The sequence below is a fragment of the Sus scrofa genome, chromosome 2 (assembly GCF_054392235.1).
Source record: "Sus scrofa isolate SSC_HxYL_T2T_F1_AM1 chromosome 2, Sscrofa_HxYL_maternal_Yorkshire_Landrace_v2.0, whole genome shotgun sequence".
NCBI classification, from domain to species: Eukaryota; Metazoa; Chordata; class Mammalia; order Artiodactyla; family Suidae; genus Sus; species Sus scrofa.
Window position 1 is genome coordinate 124,356,900 of NC_139384.1, and position 23,677 is coordinate 124,380,576.

Here is a 23,677-nt window from a genome sequence, read left to right on the forward strand (position 1 = left end):
AAGTAATTGTTTCTGAATAGAATTTTGAAGACGTAGAGTGAAGAGCGTTCTTCTGCTGCTTTTTTTCTGCAGTATTTATAAGGTAGAAAGCCTAATAACAAATGAGTTGTCCTTTCAGCAGCATGCATATGCCCACTTGTCCCAAACCCACCATTATGTATGTCTGCTACTGAAGCCAAATGTTGTGCTGGAAAAACCACTGAGAAATAATGGTATTTATGAAGAAAAGAGAAACCATAGAAATCTAGAGGCTAGATTACCATAAGCAGCAAAAGAAGAACAGGCACAAAGATTGAGAAGGGTTTTTAGTAAGGAAGGAAGGCAAATTGGAACATAAGAAGCCATTGAAACCAGGAGACAGTTTTAGGAGGAAGTGAGTCAGTATGATCAGATGCCCCAGAGAAACAGGTTGAGAATGAAGATGGGAAATTTCTGTTGCATTTGATCATTAGGAAGTAGTAAGCTTACTGAGGCATTAGAATGGTGTAGGTAGAAGCAGTCAGTATGTTGAAAAATACAAACAAGATGTGATGAAATGAAGCCTGCAAGTGTGAATTCTTAGAGTCCTTTAATCCATGTCCTAGTATTCTGCATTGTCTCTGATTACTGAATTTTGAATCATTTGTGCTTGAAGTTGAAGATGTTAAATATGAACCTTTCATATAGCTCATTGCACAATTGCCAGAAACCTACCACTTTAATATTAATGTAATAATTTGTGTAAAGCTGAGTGTTTAAAGTTCCTGAAAACTTAAAACATAGCTAAATGGAAACCTCTAATACAGGTGGTAATTTTACCTCTTTATTTTTTTTAAAGTCTTGGCTACTTATGATTCAGCAGACGGAACAACTTAGTAGGATAATGAAGGCACATGCAGAGGACCTAAATTCTGGACCCTTACACAGGCTCACCATGATGATCAAAGACAAGCAGCAGGTGAAGAAAAGTTATATAGGTGTTCATCAGCAGATAGAGGCAGAGATGATCAAGGTTTGTCTTTCCATTCTGGAATTTAATTTGATTTTAAAATTTGCTGAAATATTTTATCCTGTTTGACTTTTAAAAATTATTCAATCAGCATTTCCTGAGAAGAAGTAGGTTCGGGTGTCTCTAATAAGTAATATCTCATTTTCATGGAATATAAAACTATTGATTATAAGATATCCTTTTGCTTTAGAAGCTCTCATGAAAGAAAAAAAATGCTTCCAGTTAAACTATGATACAGTGCTTTCATAGCATTCAGAATTTTTATTTTTTACTTACTGAAATACCTCTTTTAGGCTTTTGAAAAAATTAGTATCATGTAATACTATACATATAATAAAAAAGAAAATATAGGCAAAAGGATATTTCTAAATTTTATTTGCACTTAAAGTCTGTCTCTTCTGGTTAACTCTTTACAGTTGTTTTTATTATAAAAATTTGCAAATGTTCAGAAGAAAAGGGAATAGTAAAATGAATTCCCATTGAGCTATCTACCCATCCACAGTCAGTTTTTTTTTTCATCTATACGCTCACCTATTTTTCTTCTACAGTAGATAATTTTAAAGAAAATTCCCATTATTATTTTATTCATACATATTTTAGTATATATTGCTAAAATAGTCTTAATCTATATTATCATTAACCCACTTAAAATAACAAATAGTATTATAATATTATTAATTATCCTGACTGTTCTTAAATGATTTTTTATTAAATCTTTTTTTACAGTTGTTTCATTTGAATTATGATCCAGACATGGCCCATACATAGCACTTGAATAATTTCTTTTAGTCTATAGGTTCCACTTTATACCCCTTTTTAAAAATGCCATTTATTTATGGAAGAAACTAAGTAATGTATATAATTGAATTTCCTTCATTTTGGATTTTTCTATTAGCATCTTCTGATGCAATTTCACTTATTCTTTCAACTTCCAGTTTTCCTGGAAGTTAGATCTAGAGGCTTGGTAAGATTATAGCTGTTTATTTGAGACAAGAATACATCATAAGTGCTGGTTTAGACTTCCTGTTGTTTCATATCAGTAGGTATATAATGTCTGCCTGTTTACCTTTTTTGTGATCTTAAACTTGACTAATAGGTTCCAGTATTACCAGCTTGATCAATCTCTTAAAACTTTTCAGCCTTTCATGTAATAGTTATAAGGATAATTGATGTTTATGGTTTAGATCTATTAATTCAATGAAGTTGTAAAGTGGCAATATTTTACTTCTATTATTCCTAATGCAATTGTTAGCTGGAATTTTTCAATGAAAACTTTTGGTTGCCATGAGGTATATTTTCTACAAGAAAGGCAGAAAAAACACTTGTTTTGACATTAGTTTGCCAGTTTGCAGAACAGTGAATTGGTTCTTTGGCAATTTATTTATTTATTTTTTGTCTTTTGAGGGCCGTACTCACGGCATGTGGATGTTCCCAGGCTAGGGGTCTAATCGGAGCTACAGCTGCCAGCCTACACCACAGTCACAGCAACACCAGATCCGAGCCGCATCTGCAACATACACCACAGAGCTCACGGCAACACCTGATCCTTAACCCACTGAGCGAGGCCAGAGGTCAAACCCACAAACTCATGGTTCCTAGTTGGATTCATTTCCGCTGTGCCATGATGGGAACTCCATTTTTTTTTTTTTTGGGTTCTTTGGCAATTTTAAAAGTTAAAACTTCTAGGGAGTTCCCATTTGGCTCTGCGGCAACAAACCTAACTACTATCCATGAGGATGCAGGTTTGATCCCTGGTCTCACTCAGTGGGTTAAGGATCTGGTGTAGGTCACAGACACGGCCCAGATCTTGCATTGCAGTGGCTGTGGTGTAGGCCAGCAGCTACAGCTCTGATTCAACTCCTAGCCCGGAAATCTCCATATGCCGTGGGTATGGTGTTAAAAAGACAAAAAAAAAAAAACAAAAAACAAAAAACCAAAAACCAACTATAATTATAGACTGAGTGCTCTAGTGAATAAAGTAGACAGCATGCAAGAACAGATGGACAGTGTAAAGAGAAAGAAATCCAAAGAAAAAACCAAAAAGAGATGCCAGAGATCAGTCACATTATAACAGAAGTGAAGAATGACTTTGATAAGCTTAGTAGGAGACCGGATACAACCGAGGAAAGAATCTCCAAAAGAGTCTCCAAAAGTGAAAAACAAAGAGAACAAAGACTGAAGAAAAAAAATGAACAGCATATTCAAGAATTTAGGACAACTATAAAAGATATAACATATGTGTAATGGGAATAGCAGGAGGAGAAGAAAGAGTAAGGAAAAGAGGAAATATTTGAAATAGTAATGATTGAGAAATCTCCAAATTAATGCCAGACACCAGATGACAGAGAACACCAACCAGAATAAATGACCAGAAAATCTCTATACCTAGGCATACAAATTTCAAACTGTAGAAAATCAAAGATAAAGAAAAAACTCTTGAAATAAGCCAGAGTAAAAAACAACAACGGCAACAACAAAAACACCTTGCTTATGAAAGAACAAACATAAGAATTAGATCTGGCTTCTCCCCAGAAATCATGTAAGCAAGAAGAGAGGGGAATGAAGTATTGAAAGTGTTGAGAGACAGAACTGATAATCCAAAATTCTGAACACTGTGAAAGTATCTTTCGGAAGTGAGGGAGTAATGAAGTTTTTTTGAGACAAAAAAAATTGAGGGGATTTGTTGCCAGTGGACTGAGAAGGAAAATGATACAGGTCAGAAACTTGGGCCAACATAAAGAAAGAGCACTGAGTGCAGATAAAATAAAAACTTTGATTTTTCTCCTTCTTAATTGATCTAACAGATAATAGTTTATTGAAAGTGACAATAGCAACAATATATTTGATTATGTACACTTATGTAAATACTGTGTGTTTGTATACATATAGTGTTTGCAAATGCTTATATGTATATGTATGTGAAATGAATGATAGCAATAATACTTGGGATGGAAGGGGGAAATTAGGAATAACAATTATTGTAAAGTATCACATTCCCCATAAAGTGGTATAGTGTTATTTGAGAGTTGGTTTGGATTAGTTATAAATGTATATTACAAACTCTACACCAATCAGTTAAAAAAGTACAAAAAGTAAGAAAAGGATAGCTAGTATGCTAAGAACTAATGGAATAGAATATATAAAATACTTAATTAAAACCACAAAGACAAAAATAGAAACAAATAGTAAGGGCAACAAATAGGAAATAGTAAGAAATACGGTAGGTATTAATCCAAGTATGTCAGTAATTACTTTGAGGGTCAATAGGTTTTTAATGAACCCAATTAAAACACAGTGTCAGAACGGATCAAAAAACAGGACACGACTATGTGTTGTCTATGAGAAACTCATTTTATTTTTAATTTTTTATTTTTATTTTTTTTGCCTTTAAGGGCTGCACCTGAGGCATATGGAGATTCCCAGCCTAGGTGTTGAATCAGAGCCCTATCTCCCGGCCTACGCCACAGCAACGTGGGATCTGAGCAACCCTACACCACAGCTCACGGAAATGCTTGATCTTTAACCCACTGAGCGAGGCCAGGGATTGAACCCCCAACCTCGTGGTTCCTAGTTGGATTCATTTCTGCTGCTTCATGATGGGAACTCTGAGAAACTCATTTTTTATGTAAAAATAAGTATAAATTAAAAATAAATGGATGAAGAAAGATATGCCATACTAACCTTAATCGAAAGAAAGTGGGAGTAGCTGTATTATTTTCAGACAGAACAGACTTCAAAACAAGGAAATTTATTAAGAGAGAAAGAAGGGAATTACATGATGTTAAAGGAGTCAGTTCTCCAGGAAGACATTACAATCCTCAATATGTATGTGTCTAATAACATAGCATCAAAATACTAATAGAACTGCAAAAACTCTTAGATTATAAGGAGAAATTGATGAACCTCTATTACAGTTGTAGACTTCAGCACTCCTCCATCCCATAAGAATTGGATAGATACAGCAGGCAGAAAATCAGTAAGGACGTAGATATATTTAATATCATCAGTCAGCTAGATCTAATGAACATCTATAGACTATTTCATCCAACAACAGAATACACATTCCTCTACAGCTTACATAGGAAGATTCAATAAGATAGACCACATTCTATGCCATAAATCACATCTTAATAAGTTTAAAGGAATAGAATTGATATAATGTCTGCTCTGAAACCACAGTGGAGTTAAACTAGAACTCAGTAACAGAAAGAGAGCTGGAAAATCCCAAATATTTGGAGATTAAACAACACACTTCTAAGTAACACTTGGATCAAAGAAGAAATCTCAAGAAAATGATACAGCAAATAAGCACATGAAAAGTTGCTCCACGTCATATGTCATTAGGGAAATGTAAATTATAGCACTAATGAGATAACCAGTACACATTATTGGAATGTCCCAAATCCAGAACACTGATGATAGCAAAAGCTGATGGGGATGTGGAGCAACAGGAACACTCATTCGTTGTTGGTGGGCATGCAAAATAATCCAGCCACTTGGGAAGACACTTTGGCAGTTTCTTAGAAAACTAAAAACATTCTTACTGTAGGATCCAGCAGTTGAGCTCCTTGATAATTACCCAAAGAAGTTGAAAACATATGTCCACACTGAAGCCCACACATAGCTATTTATAAGAGTTTATAACTGCCAGAACTTGGAAGTACCCAAGAGGTTCTTTAGTAAGTAAGTGGATAAATAAACTGTGTTGCATCCAGAGAATGGAATATTATTCATTGCTCAAAGGAAATAAGTTACCAAGTCACGAAAAGACACGGGAGAAATTTAAATGCATATTACTGAGTGAAAGACGCCAATCTGGAAATGTCTGTATGATTCTAACTATATGATATTCTGGAAAAGTCCCAGCTATGGAGACAGTAAAAAGGTAATTGGTTCCCAGGGTTAACTGTGGAGAGAGGGATAAATAGGTGGATCGTAGAGGATTTTATGACAGTGAAATGACTGCATGTGGTACTGTAATGTGGATACATGCCATTTTATGTTTGTTCAAACTTATAAAATATACAACACCAAGAGTGGAACTTAATGGAAATTATGTACTTAAGTAATAATGATGTGTTGTATTGTAGTTCATTAGTTGTAACAAATGTACCACCCTAGCAGGGTTGCAGAAGATACCTTCATGAGTAGGGGTTAAAATAAATGGGTAATCTCTGTATTTCTTGCTCACTGTTGCTGTGATAATAAAAAATGTTCTAAAATGTAAAGGTCATTAAAAACAAAATGTTAACCAATGAAGTTTCTTTTAAAAGAGATGATGTGAACTCATTTTTATCTGTGTGATAGTTGATGTTTTTGTTTATTTACACAATGCCATCCTCCATGGTGTTAAGAACATTGGTAATATGGAATTTGTCTGAAGTGGACTCTGAGATTTTCTTCCAAATTGCTTATGCTCCTTTAGGAAGTGTTTAAAAACTTTTTTATTTTTTGGGGGAGGGGGAGTGCGCCTACGACATACAGAAGTTCCCAGGCTAATGGAGTTCCCGTCGTGGCGCAGTGGTTAACGAATCCGACTAGGAACCATGAGGTTGCGGGTTCGATCCCTGGCCTCGCTCAGTGGGTTAACGATCTGGTGTTGCCGTGAGCTGTGGTGTAGGTTGCAGACGCGGCTCGGATCCCGCGTTGCTGTGGCTCTGGCATAGGCCGGTGGCTACAGCTCCGATTCAACCCCTAGCCTGGGAACCTCCATATGCCGTGGGAGTGGCCCAAGAAATAGCAACAACAACAACAAAAAAGACAAAAAAAAAAAAAAGAAGTTCCCAGGCTAGGGGTCGAATTGGAGCTGAAGCTGCTGGCCTACACCAGCAAAAAGCAATGCAGGATCCAAGCCATATCTGCCTTCCTACAAGGCAGCTTGTGGCAACACTGGATCCTTAATTTACTGAGCGAGGCCAGGGATTGAACCCACATCCTCATGGACACTGTGTTGGGTTCTTAACCCACTGAGCCACAATGGGAACTCCCTTTTAGCAAGTTTTGTTTTTATTATATTATTATTATTTTTTTCTTTTTTAGGGCCTGCATTTGCAGCATATGGAAGTTCCCAGGCTAGGGATTAAATTGAAGCTGTAGCTGCTGACCTATGCCACAGCTACAGAAATGTGGGATCTGAGCCACGTCTGTGACCTATACCACAGCTCACAGCAACTCACGCTCCTTAACCCACTGAGTGAAATCAGGATCAAACTTTTATCCTTAAAGATCAAACTTGTATCTTTAAGGATACTAGTAACCTGCTAAGCAATGACAGGACCCCCCACCCCCCATTTCTGTCTTTTGTATCTTTAGGGCTGCACCCATGGCATATGGAGGTTCCCAGTTCCCAGTCTAGGGGTCACATTGGAGCTGCAGCTGCCGGTCTACACCACAGCCATAGCAACACAGGATCCCAGTGGCATCTCTGACCTACACTGTAGCTCACGGCAACGCTGGATCCTTAACCTGCTGAGTGGGGCCAGGGATCGAACCTGCATCTTCATTGATACTAGTCGGGCTTGTTAACCACTGAGCCACAAGGGGAACTCCTGGAACTGCCCCACTTCCCCCCTACCTGCTGCTTTTAGCAAGTTTTTTTTTTTTTTTAAAGACTTTCTTTTATTTATTTATTTATTTATTTATTTATTTATTTATTTTTTGTCTTTTTGCCATTTCTTGGGCCGCTCCTGCGGCACATGGAGGTTCCCAGGCTAGGGGCCCAATCGGAGCCATAGCCACCAGCCTACGCCAGAGCCACAGCAACTCGGGATCCGAGCCTCGTCTGCGACCTACACCACAGCTCACGGCACCGCCGGATCTTTAACCCACTGAGCAAGAGCAGGGATCGAACCCGCAACCCCATGGTTCCTAGTCGGATTCGTTAACCACTGCGCCACCACGGGAACTCCATTAGCAAGTTTTTAACGTTGTTTTCTTACTCTTCTCAGAAGGCTTATTAGAAGTTTTTCAGATATCATCTAGGATTTTCATTTTTGACTCAGATGCTATTTATGGCCTTTTGACTACAGCATCAAGGACTTGGATTTACCTAGCCTTTCTGTAGAAATAATGACCAAGGTCATGGGTGCATGCATTGACTACTGTCATGATTGTTGCCTGGCCAACAATAATTTTCTATTGCATCTTCCTTTCAGAAAAGTTAAATGTAAAGAAAAAAATTCATGTTATAACTTGTGAGTTATAACAACTTGGAGTTATTCTACATAATTAAAATAAGTATTTTAAATTAACTTTTTTTATTAGAGAAAATATTTCTACACACAGCAGCTAATTATTGGTCTTTAACATTTAGTTGACAGAACTTGATTTGCTCTTTTTTGCTTTTGTTTTTGTCTTTTCTAAGGCCGTACCCCCGGCATATGGAGGTTCCCAGGCTAGGGGTCTAATTGGAGGTGTAGCCACTGGCCAGGCACATCAGAGTCACAGCAATGCAAGATCTGAGCCGTGTCTGTGACCTACACCACAGCTCATGGCAATGCCGGATCCTTCACCCACTGAGTGAGGCCAGGGATTGAACCCACAATTTCATGGTTTCTAGTCGAATTTGTTAACCACCGACCCACAATGGAAACTCTTGATTTGCTCTTTTTAAGAAATGTTTTCCTTAGAGTTCCTGCTGTGGTACAATGGGATCAGTGGCATCTTGGGAGTGCTGGGATGCGGGTTTGATCCCTGACCTGGCACAGTGGGTTAAGGATGTGATATGGCTACAGGTGTGGCTTAGGTCACAACTACAACTCAGATCTGATCCTTGGCCTGGGAATACGCCTCAGGGGGGACAAAAAAAGAAAAAAAAAAGTTTTTCTTTTCCTTCATAACCTGTTGAATTTATCACTGATTTCCAAGCTAATTTTAGTTTGTTTATAATTGTATATTGAAGAGTAACTCTGATCTGTAAGCAGTAAAATATATACCAGTTAATGCTTTCAAATTTAAATTCTTGACTCAGGTAAATTTATGCATTTAAAATTTTTTTGCATTTCTTTTTTTGACAGGTTACAAAGACAGAATTAGAGAAATTAAAAACCAGCTATAGACAATTAATAAAAGAAATGAATTCCGCCAAGGAGAAATATAAAGAAGCTGTAGCTAAAGGTATGGCAAAACTATGAAAAATGTTTGTTTTAGTGATTTTTATTCTTATCATTTGAAAGTTGTCTTTATAAGTCATAGAATGATTCTACTTAGACCAATTCATGTTTTAAAAATATTAAAATAAGCTAAAATAGACTAAATATCAAACTATATAGTAAGTGTTTCTATTTAAAAACACAGAAAGTAGGGAAGTCCCGTCATGGCTCAGTGGTTAGCAAACCCAACTAGCATCCATGAAGACATGAGTTCAATCCCTGGCCTTGCTCAGTGGGTTAAGGATCTGGTGTTGTTGTGAGCTATAGTTTAGGTCACAAGTGTGGCTTGGATCCTAAGTTGCTGTGACTGTGGCGTAGGCCAGCCGCTACAGCTCCAATTGGACCCCTACCCTGGGAATTTCCATATAAAGACAAAAAGACCAAAAAAATAAAAAAAATAAAAAGTATTTCTGAGTAGTTCATACTAAATGATTATGTAGTACTTGTCATAGAATGTAAGGAATGTTTAAATTTTCCTATCTGCCTTTAGATTTACTATTTAATTAGTGAATACTAAATAGATAAAATAAAGTCGTATCTGTTTTGAAGTCTTCTTTATTGGTCATCTTTAATGCCATTAAAATCACAGATCATTTTGTAGCTTAGTTTTGCTTTCATAGCTTAATTTTATTCTCTGTTGTTCTAGAATTTCTGTAATACGCTTTGTAAATAAATGGAAAGAGAGATGTTTTTAGCAGATGTCTGTAGTTACAATCTTTAAATGTGACCAAGTAGTCTTCATATTAAATTAAAAAAATTATAGAAGTTAAGTTTTTGTTATTGTTGGTTAAATAGAAGCTTTATTAACTGGTTAAATAGAAGCTTTATTAACAATTTTTTTTGATTCTTAAATTTACCTTTCTGTTTTATTATTTTCTGTTTTTTATTTGTGTATAGTTTAGTCCTTTTTTTAAGGTAAATGAAATAAACAGCTCTAACATTAGAATATACCTTGCACAATGAAAATACTATGTTTTTGTTGTGATTTCCAGTAGACTAGATATGATACAGATTTAGATGCAGTTCCCCCATCTCTTCCTTACTTCCTTTTATAAAAAATTTTTAAAATTATAGTTGACTTACAGTGTTATATCAATTTCTGCTGTTCAGCATAGTGACCCAGTTATACATACATATACATTCTTTTTCTCACATTATCCTCCATCATGTTCTATCACAAGTGATTAAGTATGGTTTCCTGTGCTACACAGCAGGATCTCATTGCTTATCCACTCCAAATGCAATGGCTTGCATCTGCTAATCCCGAACTCCCAGTATATCCCACTCCGTCCCCCTCCTCCTCCCTTCCTTACTTCCTACCTGCCTGTCTCCTTTCCCTCTGCTCTTCCGCCTCTTGCTCCTCCCCACTTCCTTCCTCTCCCTCCTTCTCTGTCCCTCCTCTTCTTTCCCTTCCCCTCCCTTCACCTCCTCGTGTTCCCTTCACTCTGACTCCACCCCTCCCACATTTGCTTCATATTTCTGCTTCTTTCAGTGTTTCAGCTGCTTTTTTCAGGGAAGATGCATTCATATTCACAGTTCCCTTATTTTCACTTATTTTTTTGTACCTCAACCAGTGTTTGAGATTATAATCTCTTTTTAATGCAAAGATAGCTTTACAAATGTTTTTGTAATTCAATTATGTAAGTTTATTTAAGTGAACAAAAGAAAAAAAGATGGAACGGTGGAAAGACAGTAGACTTTGAGGTCAGATAGTCTTGGGTGTAGTTCCAGTGTTGTGTGGTTATTTCATAGATTTTCAAACTTTATATACCTGAAGAGTACTTTATATAATCAAGAAATATTTACTAAGCATTTGCTATCTTTAAGTTATTGAGATATAAATATTATTTCCTAGGTATTAAAGGAGTTTACCCATTTCTAATAGATATTCTAACTTGGGAACTCCAGGTCCTATTCTTTTTCAAAATTTCGCTTTTATGAAGGAGTCCCTTGTTTCTTTTCTGTAGATAGATTCATTTGTGCTATATATTAGATTCCAAAATTGATATCATAGATATAAATGATATCTATGATATAAATGATATCATATAGTATTTGTCTTTCTCTCTTTCTGACTTGCCTCATTTAGTATGAGAGTATTTAGTTCCATCCATGTTGCTGCAGATGGCATTGTTTTGTTCTTTTTTATGTGCAAGTAGTATTCCATTTTGTATATGTACCACATTTTCTTAATCCATTCATCTGTTGATGGACATTTAGGTTGTTTCCATGTTTTGGCTATTGTAAATAGTGCTTCGAAGATATCATTGATATCTTTTTGAATGATAGTTTTGTCCAGATGTATGCCCAGGAATGGGATGGCTAGATCATATGGTAGTTCTATATTTAGTTTTCTGAGGTACCTCCATACTGTTTTCCATAGTGCTTTTACCAATTTTCATTCCCACCAACAGTGTAGGAGGGTTCCTTTTCTCCACACCCTCTATAGCATTTGTTATTTGTAGACTTATTAATAATGGCCATTCTGACTGGTGTGAAGTGGTATCTCATTGTATTTTTGGTTTATAGCTCTTTCATAATTAGTGATGTTAAGCATTTTTTCATGTGCCTGTTGGACATCTGTATGTTTTCTTTGGAGAAATGTCTATTCTGAAGAGCCTCAATACTGTTTTCCATAGTGAACACACGAATTTATATTCCTGCCCACAATGTAGGATGGTTCCCTTTTCTCTGCAGCCTCTTCAGCATTTGTTTATTTGTAGATTTTTTTTTTTGTCTTTTGTCTTTTGTTGTTGTTGTTGTTACTATTTCTTGGGCCGCTCCTGCGGCATATGGAGATTCCCAGGCTAGGGGTTGAATCGGAGCTGTAGCCACCGGCCTACTCCAGAGCCACAGCAACGCGGGATCCGAGCCGCGTCTGCAACCTACACCACAGCTCACGGCAACGCCGGATCGTTAACCCACTGAGCAAGGGCAGGAACCGAACCCGCAACCTCATGGTTCCTAGTCGGATTCGTTAACCACTGTGCCACGAAGGGAACTCCAGATTTTTTTTTTTTTTTTTGACTCCGCCTGTGGTGTGTAAAAATTCCCAGGCCAGGGATCAAATCTGTGCCATGGCAGTGATAACACTGTATCCTTAACCAGTAGGCCACCAGGGAACTCCCCATCTGTAGATTTTTTAATGATGGCCATTCTGAGCAGTGTGAGGAGGTACCTCATTATAGTTTTGTTTGCATTTCTCTTATAATTAGCAATGTTGAGCATCTTTTCATATGACCATTGGCCATCTGTACATCCGAAGACCATAATTTTAATTGATCTTAAGAATTGCATTATTTGATTGACTCTCCTGAATTTAAAATAGGTGAGCTTATTTGCGTTTCTCTTTCTAAAGCTCTTAGTGATAGTATTTTCCTATTTTTAAGAATTTTGATTATTCCCATTAAATCAGTTTATAACCTATGGGTATGTACTTTTAAAAAAAGTTCTTGGGAGTTCCTGTCATGGCTCAGTGGAAATGAATCTGACTAGTAGGCAGGTTTGATCCTTGGCCTCACTCAGTGGGTTAAGGATCCAGAGTTGCTGTGAGTTGTGGTGTAGGTTGCAGATGCGGCTCAGATCTAGTGTTGCTGTGGGTGTGGCATAGGCCAGTGGCTACAGCTCCAATTTGACCCCTGGCCTGGGAACTTCCATATGCCGTGGGTGTGGGGAAAAAAAAAGTTCTTATATAACTATGTAAATGCATGAGACTTATGTAAATTTCCCTTTTATGATCAAAGCTATCTTTATATGCATGTTTACATGAAAAAGTATAAAATCATGTTTTTGAAAACTTTGTATTTCAGACTGCTTCTACATTTAACATGAAAAAAGGGTTTGTTTGTGTGAAGTTATGTACTCTTTTTTTTTTTTTTTTTTTTTTTAAAGGCTACACTGGAGGCATATGGAGGTTCCCAGTTTAGGGGTCCAATCGGAACTGTAACCACTGGGCTACGCCACAGCCACAGCAACACGGGATCCAAGCCATGTCTGTGACCTACACCACAGCTCACAGCAACACCAGATCCTTAATCCACTGAATGATGCTAGGGATCAAACCCATTTCCTCATGGATACTAGTTGGGTTTGTTATTGCTGAAACACAGCAGAACTCCCTGAAGTTACTTATTCTTTATAAGGATGTGATGGCAAATTCTTCCAACATTTACAGGCTTTATGTTAGAACCTTGGTGCTGGAGAGGCCAGGCCAGGCCGTTTCTGGAACAGGCTCTAGGAACTTTTGGGGCATTGCAGCTGGTAACCAAGCTGTGGCTCTGGCATTCAGTCATTACTTTAGATGTTAGGAAGCCTTGGGAAAGCTATTTAAAGCCCAGTCTGACTTATAGTGTTAAGTCTCAGAAGACATTCTTGGTTTTGGGAGAGCTAGGACCTAGAAATAGTTCCTATAGTAAGTAAGGGTTAAATTCTGAATTTGACTGGTTTGGAGTCAGGGGCTCAGTTATTGCAACTGGAGGTTCAGTGGCAGTAGCTGATTAGGAGGAAGGCTGGGTAAATACTGGAATTCCAAACTCCTAACCCCTGCTGTATAGATACATAAAATGTTTTAAATTTTCAATGATAGATTTTATATCTAAAGGAACACTGATTTATGTGGTCTAATGTAAAATATAATGCTCATTTATACTATGAATATAATATCATTTTAGTTAAATTATTTTTGTAATATACCTTAATTATCAAACTTATTTTGTTCTGTGCTGTGTTGAGAGGGCAAATATTTGTCTTAAATTGACTTGGGCTAGTTTGGATGTTAGTTTGTTAATTATTATTTATAACATGTATGCTGAGAACAACCAAAATAATTAGACTATTGATATGAATTTAATCATTTAGAGTGTTTCTTGATAGCATGGAACAACAAGTTTTTGAATGCAAAAGAGAGAGTCTCTACTTTTCTATTGCATATTAAGTTCTGAATACTTTTAGTTGGTTAAACACATGGTTGGGTTTGCCATAAATCATTTTTGTGACTCCATAAAGCTTGTATCCAAACTGAAGTTCTGACATATTGGTTGTAAATGCTGGGAGATTTTGCCATCATATTGTTTTTATAAAGAGTAAATGACTTCACAAAAGAAGTCCTACAAGATCATATTGGTTATGAACAAAAACTGTTTTCTTATTCCTTTCCAATCTGAATTTCTTTATTTTCTTTGTCTTGCCTAATGCCCTAACTAGAACCTGCAGTATAATATTGAATAGAAGAAGAAAGAACAAATGTTTGCCTTGTTTCTGGCCGTAGGGGAAGGACTTTCATAATATGATGTTAACGGTAGTTTTTCAAAGATTTTTCTCTTTATCAGGTTGAAGAAGTTCCTTTTTATTCCTGCTTAAAGTTGGATGTAGGATTTTCTCGAATGCTTTTTCTGTATCTTCTTTTACCTTAATATGGTGAATTATTTTGATTGACTATCACATGTTTCAATATTGTATCAACCTCACATTCCTGGGGTAAACTTTTCTTGGTTATGGTGTATTATTATTTTTTATTTTATTTGATATGGTTGGCTAAGTTTTTATTTATAAATTTTCATCTTTGTCTTTGTTTCTTTTAATATCTTCTGTCTCATTTTTGTGTAAGGGTAATACTAACCTCTGCATGATTGCCCCCTTTTCAATTTTGTAGAAATATTTGTGTTCAATTCATAATATTTCCTAAATGTTGATAGAATTCATTTGTGAAGCCATCTGGGTCTGCTTGTTTTTTCTTTTTTCTGAGTTTTTTAAGCTATAAATTCGATTTCTTTAATTGATATAGGGCTTTTTGTTTGAGTTTCAGTAGGTTGCATTTTTCAAGGAATCATCCATTTCATTTGTTTAATTTATAGGTACTAAGTTGTTCAGAATATTCCCTTATTTACCTTATAAAATCTGTGGTGATATTTTCTTTCTTATTCTTGATATTGGTACTCCATGATTTCTCTTTTTTCCTAATCATTCTGTTTAGAGGTTTATCAATTTTACTAATCTTCTCAAAAATCATCTTTAACCTTTATTTTTATTTTTTGCTTTTTAGGGCCTCATGTATGGCATATGGAAATTGCCAGGCTAGGGGTTGAATCAGAGCTGCACTTGCTGGCCTACACCAAGCCTTGTTTTTTTTTTTTTTTCTTTGATCCGCAGGTATTGCTTTAATTTCCTAAAGTTTTGACATTAAAAAAATTTCTCCCCTTGGCAATCACAAGTTTAAAAAAAGTTTTCTATTTTTGATTTATAACCTAATTTCATTTGGTCTGAGAATATTCTTTGTCCTTTTTTTTTTTTCTTTTGATTTTTAGAGTGGCGTATGCAGCATATGGAAGTTCCCAGGCTAGGGCTTGAATTGGAGCTGCAGCTGCCAGCCCACTTCTTAACCACAGCAACACGGGATCTGAGCTGAATCTACCTCTATGATCTACACCACAGCTCATGGCAATGCCAGATCCTTAGCCTCCACTGAGCAGGACCAGGGATCAAACCCACATCTGCATGGATACTAGTCGGGTTCATTACCACTGAGCCACAATGGGAACTCCAGGTCGCAGAATATTCTTTTTATGATTTTATTCCTTTTATATTTATGTGTACATGTATTATCACCCATGGTATGGTTTATCTTGGTAAATACTTCATGGGCACTTGACAAGAATATGTATTCTGCTGTTATTGGTATGGGTGGTCTGTATTGGTAGCTTAATCCACTGGGTTAATAGTGTTATTAAAAGTTTATGTTCTTTCTGATTTTTTGTCTATTTGTTTTATCAATTATTGAGAGAGCGCAATTGAAATTTCCTGCTGTAATTGTGGATTTGTTTGTTTCTTCTCATAGTTCTGTCAGTTTTTGCTTAATGTATTTCAAAACTGTTATTGGATATGAAAGGAGTCATGACTGTTATATCCTCTTGATGCTGTGATCCTTTTTTTTTTTTTTTCTTTTTCTTTTTTCCCTTTTTAGTGCCATTCCTACAGCATATGGAGGTTCCCAGGCTAGGAGTTGAATCAGAGCTGTAGCCTCTGGCCTATACCATAGCCCTAGAAACACAGGATCTGAACCACGTCTGCGACCTTCACCACAGCTCACGGCAATGCCGGATCCATGACACTCTGAGCAAGGCCAGAGATCAAACCTGCATTCTCAAGGATGTTAGATTCGTTTTCACAGAGCCATGACGGGAACTCCTCACCCTTTTTGTCATGTGAAATGATCTTCTTTATCTCTGGTAGTATTCTTTGCTGTGTTATCTATTCTATCTCTTATTAACATTAGATACTTTGATTAGTGTTTGCATGGTATATCTTTTTTTCCTTTTCCTTCCACATTTTTTTTAGTCTTTATAGTTGAAATGCATTTCTTGTAAGCGGCATATGATTTAAGTTTTGTTTTCTATCTTTAATAATCTCTACATTTTATTTCAGATAGTTTGACTGTATTTAATGTAATGTTAGGCTTGAATTTGTCATCTTGCAGTTTTTTCTCTTTGTTTCATCTGTTCTTTCCGTTTCCTGTTTCTCCCCCTTTTTTGGATTAATTGAAAAAAATTCTTAAGATTTCCATTAAGTGATATTGTATCACCTTACATGTGTTTGGTATCCTTACTCTAGTATAGTCTTCCTATATTTGTGCTATTTGTTATGACATATTTTACTTTTGCATATATTTTTAACTTGATGCTATATTGTTAATTTTTTTGTTGTTTAGTCAATTCTCTAAAATTATAATAAAACATGTTATAGGAGTTCCCGTCGTGGTGCAGAGGTTAACGAGCCTGACTAGGAACCATGAGGTTGTGGTTCAATCCTTGGCTTTGCTCAGTGGGTTAAGGATCTGGCGTTGCCATGAGCTGTGCTGTAGGTTGCAGACATGGCTTGGATCCCACGTTGCTGTGGCTCTGGCCTAGGCTGATGGCTGCAGCTCCAATTAGACCCCTAGCCTGGGAATCTCCATATGCTGCAGGTGCAGCCTTAGAAAAGACAAAAAAAAAAAAAAAACCCAAAAAACACATGTTATATATTTATCCATGTAGTTATCTTCTCTAGCATTCTTTATTCTGTCTGGTATCATTTTACTTTTGCCTAAATGACTTACTTTAATGTTTCTTCTAAGTCTGCAGGTGGTAATTCTTTTCTGCTTTTGTATGACTGAAAAAGTTTTTGAAATATATTTTTGTTGGATATAGAATTCTTTTTTGGAGGGTTTTTTTTTTTTTTTTTCTTTTTCCTGTTAGGTCTTTAAAGATGTTGTCCTAGTGTCATGTCAAGGAGAAATCTCTTCTAAGCCTTATCTTTGTTGCTCTGCTTGTTTTTTATTCCTTTGGAAGCTTTTAGGATTTCCTTCTTATTACTGATTTTGAGCAATTTGATCATGATGTACCTTGCTGTAAGTTTTTTTCTCTTGTGTTGTGGTTTTTGAAATTCTTAATATCTGATGGTTTATAGATTTCATCATATTTGGAAAACTTTCAGCCATTATTTCTTCACATATATCTTCTATCTTCTCTCCCTCTCTTCCTCTTGCTTTTGAAGGCTCCAGGTACATGTGTGTTAGGTTGCTCATATTTGTCTCCCAGCCAACTGATAGCTCTGTTCATTTTATCCACTTGTCCTTTTTTGCTTTCTTTTTCCTTTTGGTTAGTTTCTATGGTTATGTCTACAAATTTTACTACTCTTCTGTAGCATCTAATCTACCTTTAATCCCATGTAGTGTGTTTTTTATCTCAAGCATTGTAAATTTTGCCTCAATAATTATGATTTAGGTCTTTTCTTAAATCTTCCATATATCTCTTTAACTCATTAACCTAAATTTTAGAATCTTAGTGGACTTCATTTTCCTTCCTCATTTGTTCTGAAAGTTGCTTGAGTGTATTCATTCCCAGATATTTTTGTCTCACTATAATGCCCATTTGTTTATGTTGTAGAAAATGCACATCTCTACTTGTATATTTATATGTAGATCCTTGTTCATACACCATGTTGTACCTTTTTTTCCAAGATTAAAAAATGCTTTATAAGAGTAAATAATGATAATTTTATAAAATTTAAGCAATACCATATTGAACCATATAGTATTGAATTAAGCGAATTTAAACATGATTTTACTTGAAGTTTTATAGTTTACTTGGAGGTGTAATAAAATATCAGAAATGATGTTCAGAATAACATTCACAGTTATGCATTCTTGTGGCTAGAAATTATACAATGGTTTTATATTCACCAAGCCTCAGAATACCCAGAAAAACATTTGTAGGGCTTCTCTTACATGAGTAGAAGTCTGAATTCTTCTACTTTATTACACATCCTATTCAGGAAAAAGAAACATGACCAGATAAATTATTCCAGTTTATATATACACATATCAGTCAGTCTAGAGAAATTTGAAAGACACTTTTTTCACATACTTTTATAACATGAGAGGGGGAACACACTATTTTTCAAATTCCTCTTTCTCTATAAGAAAAAAAGAATACTAAAGGCTTGGTGAAATCCTTGATTATTTACAAGATCTCACTTACCCTAGGAAGACCGAGGGAGAGGGTGCCTACTGCTAGAACTGTGGGGAATTAGTTGAAATCTCATTCAAAAGTAAATTTTTCTGTAATTGGGAAGTAGATTTTCTTAAATTGCCTCTTCACACATTATGAATAGTTCTGTGATATGTTATAGCCATTAAAATTGATTAGATCCATTGAGTTGTCTCTTTAGAGTACTTTAATTATGAAAACCAGTTTGAAAGGAGTCCAGACTTGAGACAGATGGTTAAATTTATGTTTTAAGTAAATCTAAGTTTTAAAAAATGAATAAAACTTTAAAAAGGCTATTTTAGTTGATTTCCTCATTTTGAGTCCACTGAGAATGGCACCTGGCTTTTTTATTTGATAATCTCTAAATTTTAGAAATTAAAAAAAAAATCAGAATCATGTATGGATGATGTATAGAAGTTCTGTGAAAAATACTCTGCAGTTCTGATTTATCTCTCAGTTCAACATAGGGAAGAAATGCATTTTGGATCAAGGACATACTAAAAGACCAAAGGAGAGGTCAGGCTGTGTTTGTTGATCATCAGTTTTTATTGAAATGACCTGTAAGTGGGAGGTTTTCTCTTTCTTTTGGACCTACTTATTAATACATGGCATGGATGCTTTTCACACATGGACCGTAGTACAATAGGACTTTTAGAAGGTAATGGCATGCTGAGTTATTAATCTAATTTGCATTAGGTTAAAGCTGAAGAAATTGGAGTGATAATAATATTCTCATCAGATACTGACATATTATGTGAGGTGGGATATGCTACACAGTTCATTTGTATTCTGCAGATTACTTCCTAAAAATAAAATGAAAACACAATAATTTTATTTATCCTGGTTTTGCTTAGTTTTATTAAGTAAACAAAGCTAAGTTTCATGTTTAAAGAAACTTAGAGATTGAGAGAAGTTATATCCTTTTGCTGATTTTCCTTTATATTTATAGGTGGGTTTCTTAACAGTATCAGTTTTGTACTTGATTACCAGAAAGATGATATAAATAGATGCAGAAGGTAAAATTGTCATCTTTCTATAACTTCTAATTTTTTAAAAAGTATTTAAATTTAAATTTTTAAAAAACAACCATATAAATTTATGCATTTTCTTGTTATATGTGAGATAGTGTTATTTGCATTAGTGATACTGTAGATAAAACACAAGGAAATCTTCACCTCCTCAAGCTTACATATTAGAACAGAAGATAGCTACTTAATAAAATAAATAAATGAAACATACAATATGTTAGATGGTAACAGTTATGATGGAGAAAACATGGTAAGTAGCTGGCATGTTGAAAGGGTGATCAGGTTAGGTGTCATGAGGAAGACATTTAAATGAAGGGTGAAAGAAATAAGGGAGTGAAGCATGTTATTTTCTGGGGCAATGACTACTCCAGGTAGAGGGAAAAGCCAAACCAAAGTCATAGAGATGGGATCCTGTCTGGCATACTTGAAGAGTAGTATAGGCACTCTGTGGCTGAAACTGAGAGACTGATGCAGGAAAGGTGTGGAGGTATGAGATCAGAGAGGAAGAATGGTGAAGGGTGGTAGAATTGTGTGGGATCTTGCTAGTTTTTTTTTTTTTTTTTTAATTTGGCTTTTACTCCAAGATGGGAATCCATTGGAGGATTTGAGCTAAGGAATGACATAAACTTACATTTTAACAGGGTAATTCTAGTAGCTTTGTAGAGAATAGTCTGAGGGATGAGAGAAGGGCATAAGGGATCACTTCCAGGCTACTATAGTAGTCCATGCAGGGGCTCATGCTGGCTTGGACCTGGGTGGCAGCAACAGAGGTGATGAGAAGTGGTCAAATACTGGATATATGCACATTTGGTTCTTATAACTATATTTTGTAAAACAACTGTGAATACTGAGTTAGCATTAGCTGTTATTGAATCATTGCCCTGGGTAGACAGAATAAGGGGTTAGACCCCTGTAAGCAGGGTCATAACACTTTGAATAATTGATCAATACATTAATTTGTTTTATGTGTGTTTCTCTTTAAAGACACTTTAAAAAATGTAACTTGTTGACTTATTCACATTGAACTCAACAGCTAGCAATGCTCTAACTCATGGGCTAAACAAAGCTATCTAACATATCTGCTCTGTAAGGCACATCACAGTCTTCTTTAACATAAGAATACTAGGCACTACTTCAACACTCTGCTTGGGGCTCATTTTAAACAGCAACATCACCAACAAAATGTGCAAAATGTAGAACTAAGTAGACTGTGAAAAGGATAGTATATAATGGGAGAGCTGAAACAAGAGGTAGAGCATAGCCTTTCAAGCTCAGTTGAGAATGTATCAGGTGACTCCTTTGCTGCTCTGTGCATGTACATGTCCACAATTGACTTGAAAAGCATTGTGTATATCAGTTTGGGGATTAAAAATAAATTTTAGGCATTGGGCTTAAATTTATGAAATATGGAATCCATGGATACTGAGAATCCGTTGTATACTGAAAGTAGGGCCTAAAGAAATTTCTGACGAATTGGATGAGATGCAAGCGAGGCAGAGCCTCCTTGTCTGCCCACTTGCATCTCTCACAAGTGTCCTGTCTTAATAAGTCTATTTTTTTGCCTATCACTTTGTCTCTCGCTAAATTCCTTCTGCACTGAGGCACAAAGAACCTGAACTTCAGTAAGTCCAGACACGGGTGATTTTCCTTCATGGATTGGGAGATACAGGACACAGAGGGGCAGAAGCCCACAGAAGGGCTCATATCAGATACATCTGCCCTCATGTACCATTTATACCTGTAGCATTAAATATGAACATGGCTATGCTTTCTTGGTTTGGCATTATTGATCTTTCACCAGATTCACTTGATGGATGAAACTGGAATTAAACAGGCAGCAGAACCTGTAAAAGCTTTGATAGAGCAAGAGGTGAAGAATGGCTTTCCTTCTAACAGAATTATTTTGGGAGGATTTTCTCAGGGAGGAGCCTTTTCCTTGCACACGGCTCTCACCACCCAGCAGAAGCTGCCTGGCATCACTGCTCTCAGTTTCTGGTTCCCACTGCAAGCCTCATTTTCACAGGGTCCCATCAGTGGTGTGAATAGAGACATTCCCATCCTTCAGTGCCATGGAGTGTTGGATCCTTTAGTTCCCCTAATGTTTGGCTCTCTTACTGTTGAAAGGCTAAAAGCATTGGTCAGTCCAGCCAATGTGACCTTCAAAACTTACTCCTGTTAACAGGAAATGATGGATGTCAAACAATTCATTGATAAACTCCTACCTCCTGTTGATTGACGTCACAGAAGCCTTGTGTAGAAGTTCACACGAGCATTGTTGCAGTAGAGTATAAACTTTTTCCTGTGCCCCATCTCGAAACCTCTAATGTTTTTGTAGTGTAAAATGTTTTGCAAGTACACACCAGTGACAGAGAAAAAAATGTGTGAGAGAAAGCAGTCAAGAATGAATCCAAGAGTTTGGGCCTGAGCAATGGGAGGGATGGCATTGTTGTTACTGAGATGGAAAAAAATGTAGGAGGAGCAGATTTGGAGCAGTTCAGGAGTTTGGTTTTGAGACTGTTATTAGACATCTAAATGGAGAAGTCACGTTTGTACTTGGATCTCTAATTTTTGAGTTTCAGGAAGAGATCTGAGGTTAAACTATAAATCCGATAGTTGGTATTTAAAGCTGTGATATTTGATGACATTAAAAGGGTGTTAATTAACAGACTGAGCCCAACGTTAAGAAGTCATGGAAACGAGGAGGGGGGTGGAATTGTAAAGAATTAGATGAAAGGAAAACCAAAAGAATTTATTATTCTGGAAGCCAGATGGGGTGAAGGGGTTTCAAGGAAGAACAAGTGATCATGTGATTTACAGTTGAGTACTGCTAAGACAAAAGAGGAGGATGAAAGTTTGGACTTAGCAAAATATATGTTATTGGTGACTTTGACAAGTACAGTTTCACTGCATCAGTGGTGTCTCATTGTCTCACTTAGCATGATAATTTCTAGGTCCATCCATGCTGCTAAAAATGCTGGAATTTCGTTCCTTTTAATGGCTGAGTAATATTCCATTGTGTCTGTGTACTGCATCTTCTTGATCCACTCCTCTGTTGATGGACATTTAGGTTGTTTCCAGGTCTTGGCTATTGCAAATAGTGCTGCAAAGAACACTGGAGTACATGTGTCTTTTCGAGTCATGGTTTTTCTCTGGGTAGATGCCCAGGAGTGGGATTGCTGGATCAAATGGTAGTTCTATGTTTAGTTTTGTGAGGAATCTCCATACTGTTTTCCACAGTGGTTGCACCAATTTACAATCCCACCAACAGTGTACTAGGGTTCATTTTTCTCCACACTCTCTCCAGCACTTATTGTTTGTAGACTTTTTGATGATGGCCATTCTGGCTGGTGTAAGGTGGTTCCTCAGAGTGGTTTTGATTTGCATTTCTCTAATAATGAGTGATGTTGAACATCTTTTCATGTGTTTTTTGGCCATCTGTATGTATTCTTTAGAGAACTGTCTGTTTAGATCTTCTGCCCATTTTTTGATGGGGTTGTTTGTTTTTTAGTATTGAGTGGTAGGAGGTGTTTATAAATTTTGGAGATGAATCCCTTGTCAGTCGATTCATTTGCAAAGATTTTCTCCTATTCTGTGGGTTGTCTTTTCATTTTGTTTAGGGTTTCCTTTGCTGTGTAGAAACTTTGAAGTTTGATTAGGTCTCATTTGTTTATTTTTGTTTTTACTGTCATTACTCTAAGAGGTGGCTCTGAGAAGATGTTGCTGTTGTTTATGTCAGAGAGTGTTTGGCCTGTTTTCCTCTAAGAGTTTTATAGTTTCTGGTCTTATATCTAGGTCTTTGATCCATTTGAAGTTTATTTTTGTGTATGGTGTTAGGGAGTGTTCTAATTTCATTCTTTTCCATGTGGCTGTCCAGTTTTCCCAGCACCACTTACAGAACAGGCTGTCTTTTCTCCATTATATATTCTTGCCTCCTTTGTCATAGATGAGTTGGCTGTAGGTGCATGGGTGTAATTCTGGGCTTTCCATTCT

General features: G+C 36.3%; 1 protein-coding gene and 1 pseudogene across 17 annotated transcripts in view; both read left to right on the top strand.

The window, feature by feature from the left end:
- Positions 1-23,677, top strand: part of FER (FER tyrosine kinase) — a 440,923-nt gene that overhangs the window by 68,820 nt on the left and 348,426 nt on the right. For all 17 annotated transcript variants that reach the window (XR_014838490.1, XR_014838489.1, XR_014838492.1 and 14 more), the window contains 2 exons: positions 818-991; positions 9,004-9,103. Coding sequence is in view for 12 of the 17 variants with exons in the window: in XM_021084605.2 (XP_020940264.1) it covers positions 818-991; positions 9,004-9,103 (274 nt within the window). In the remaining 5 variants the exon portion in view is untranslated. The remainder of the gene's footprint in view (positions 1-817; positions 992-9,003; positions 9,104-23,677) is intronic.
- LOC146405669 (acyl-protein thioesterase 1 pseudogene) lies at positions 21,305-22,058 on the top strand (annotated as a pseudogene).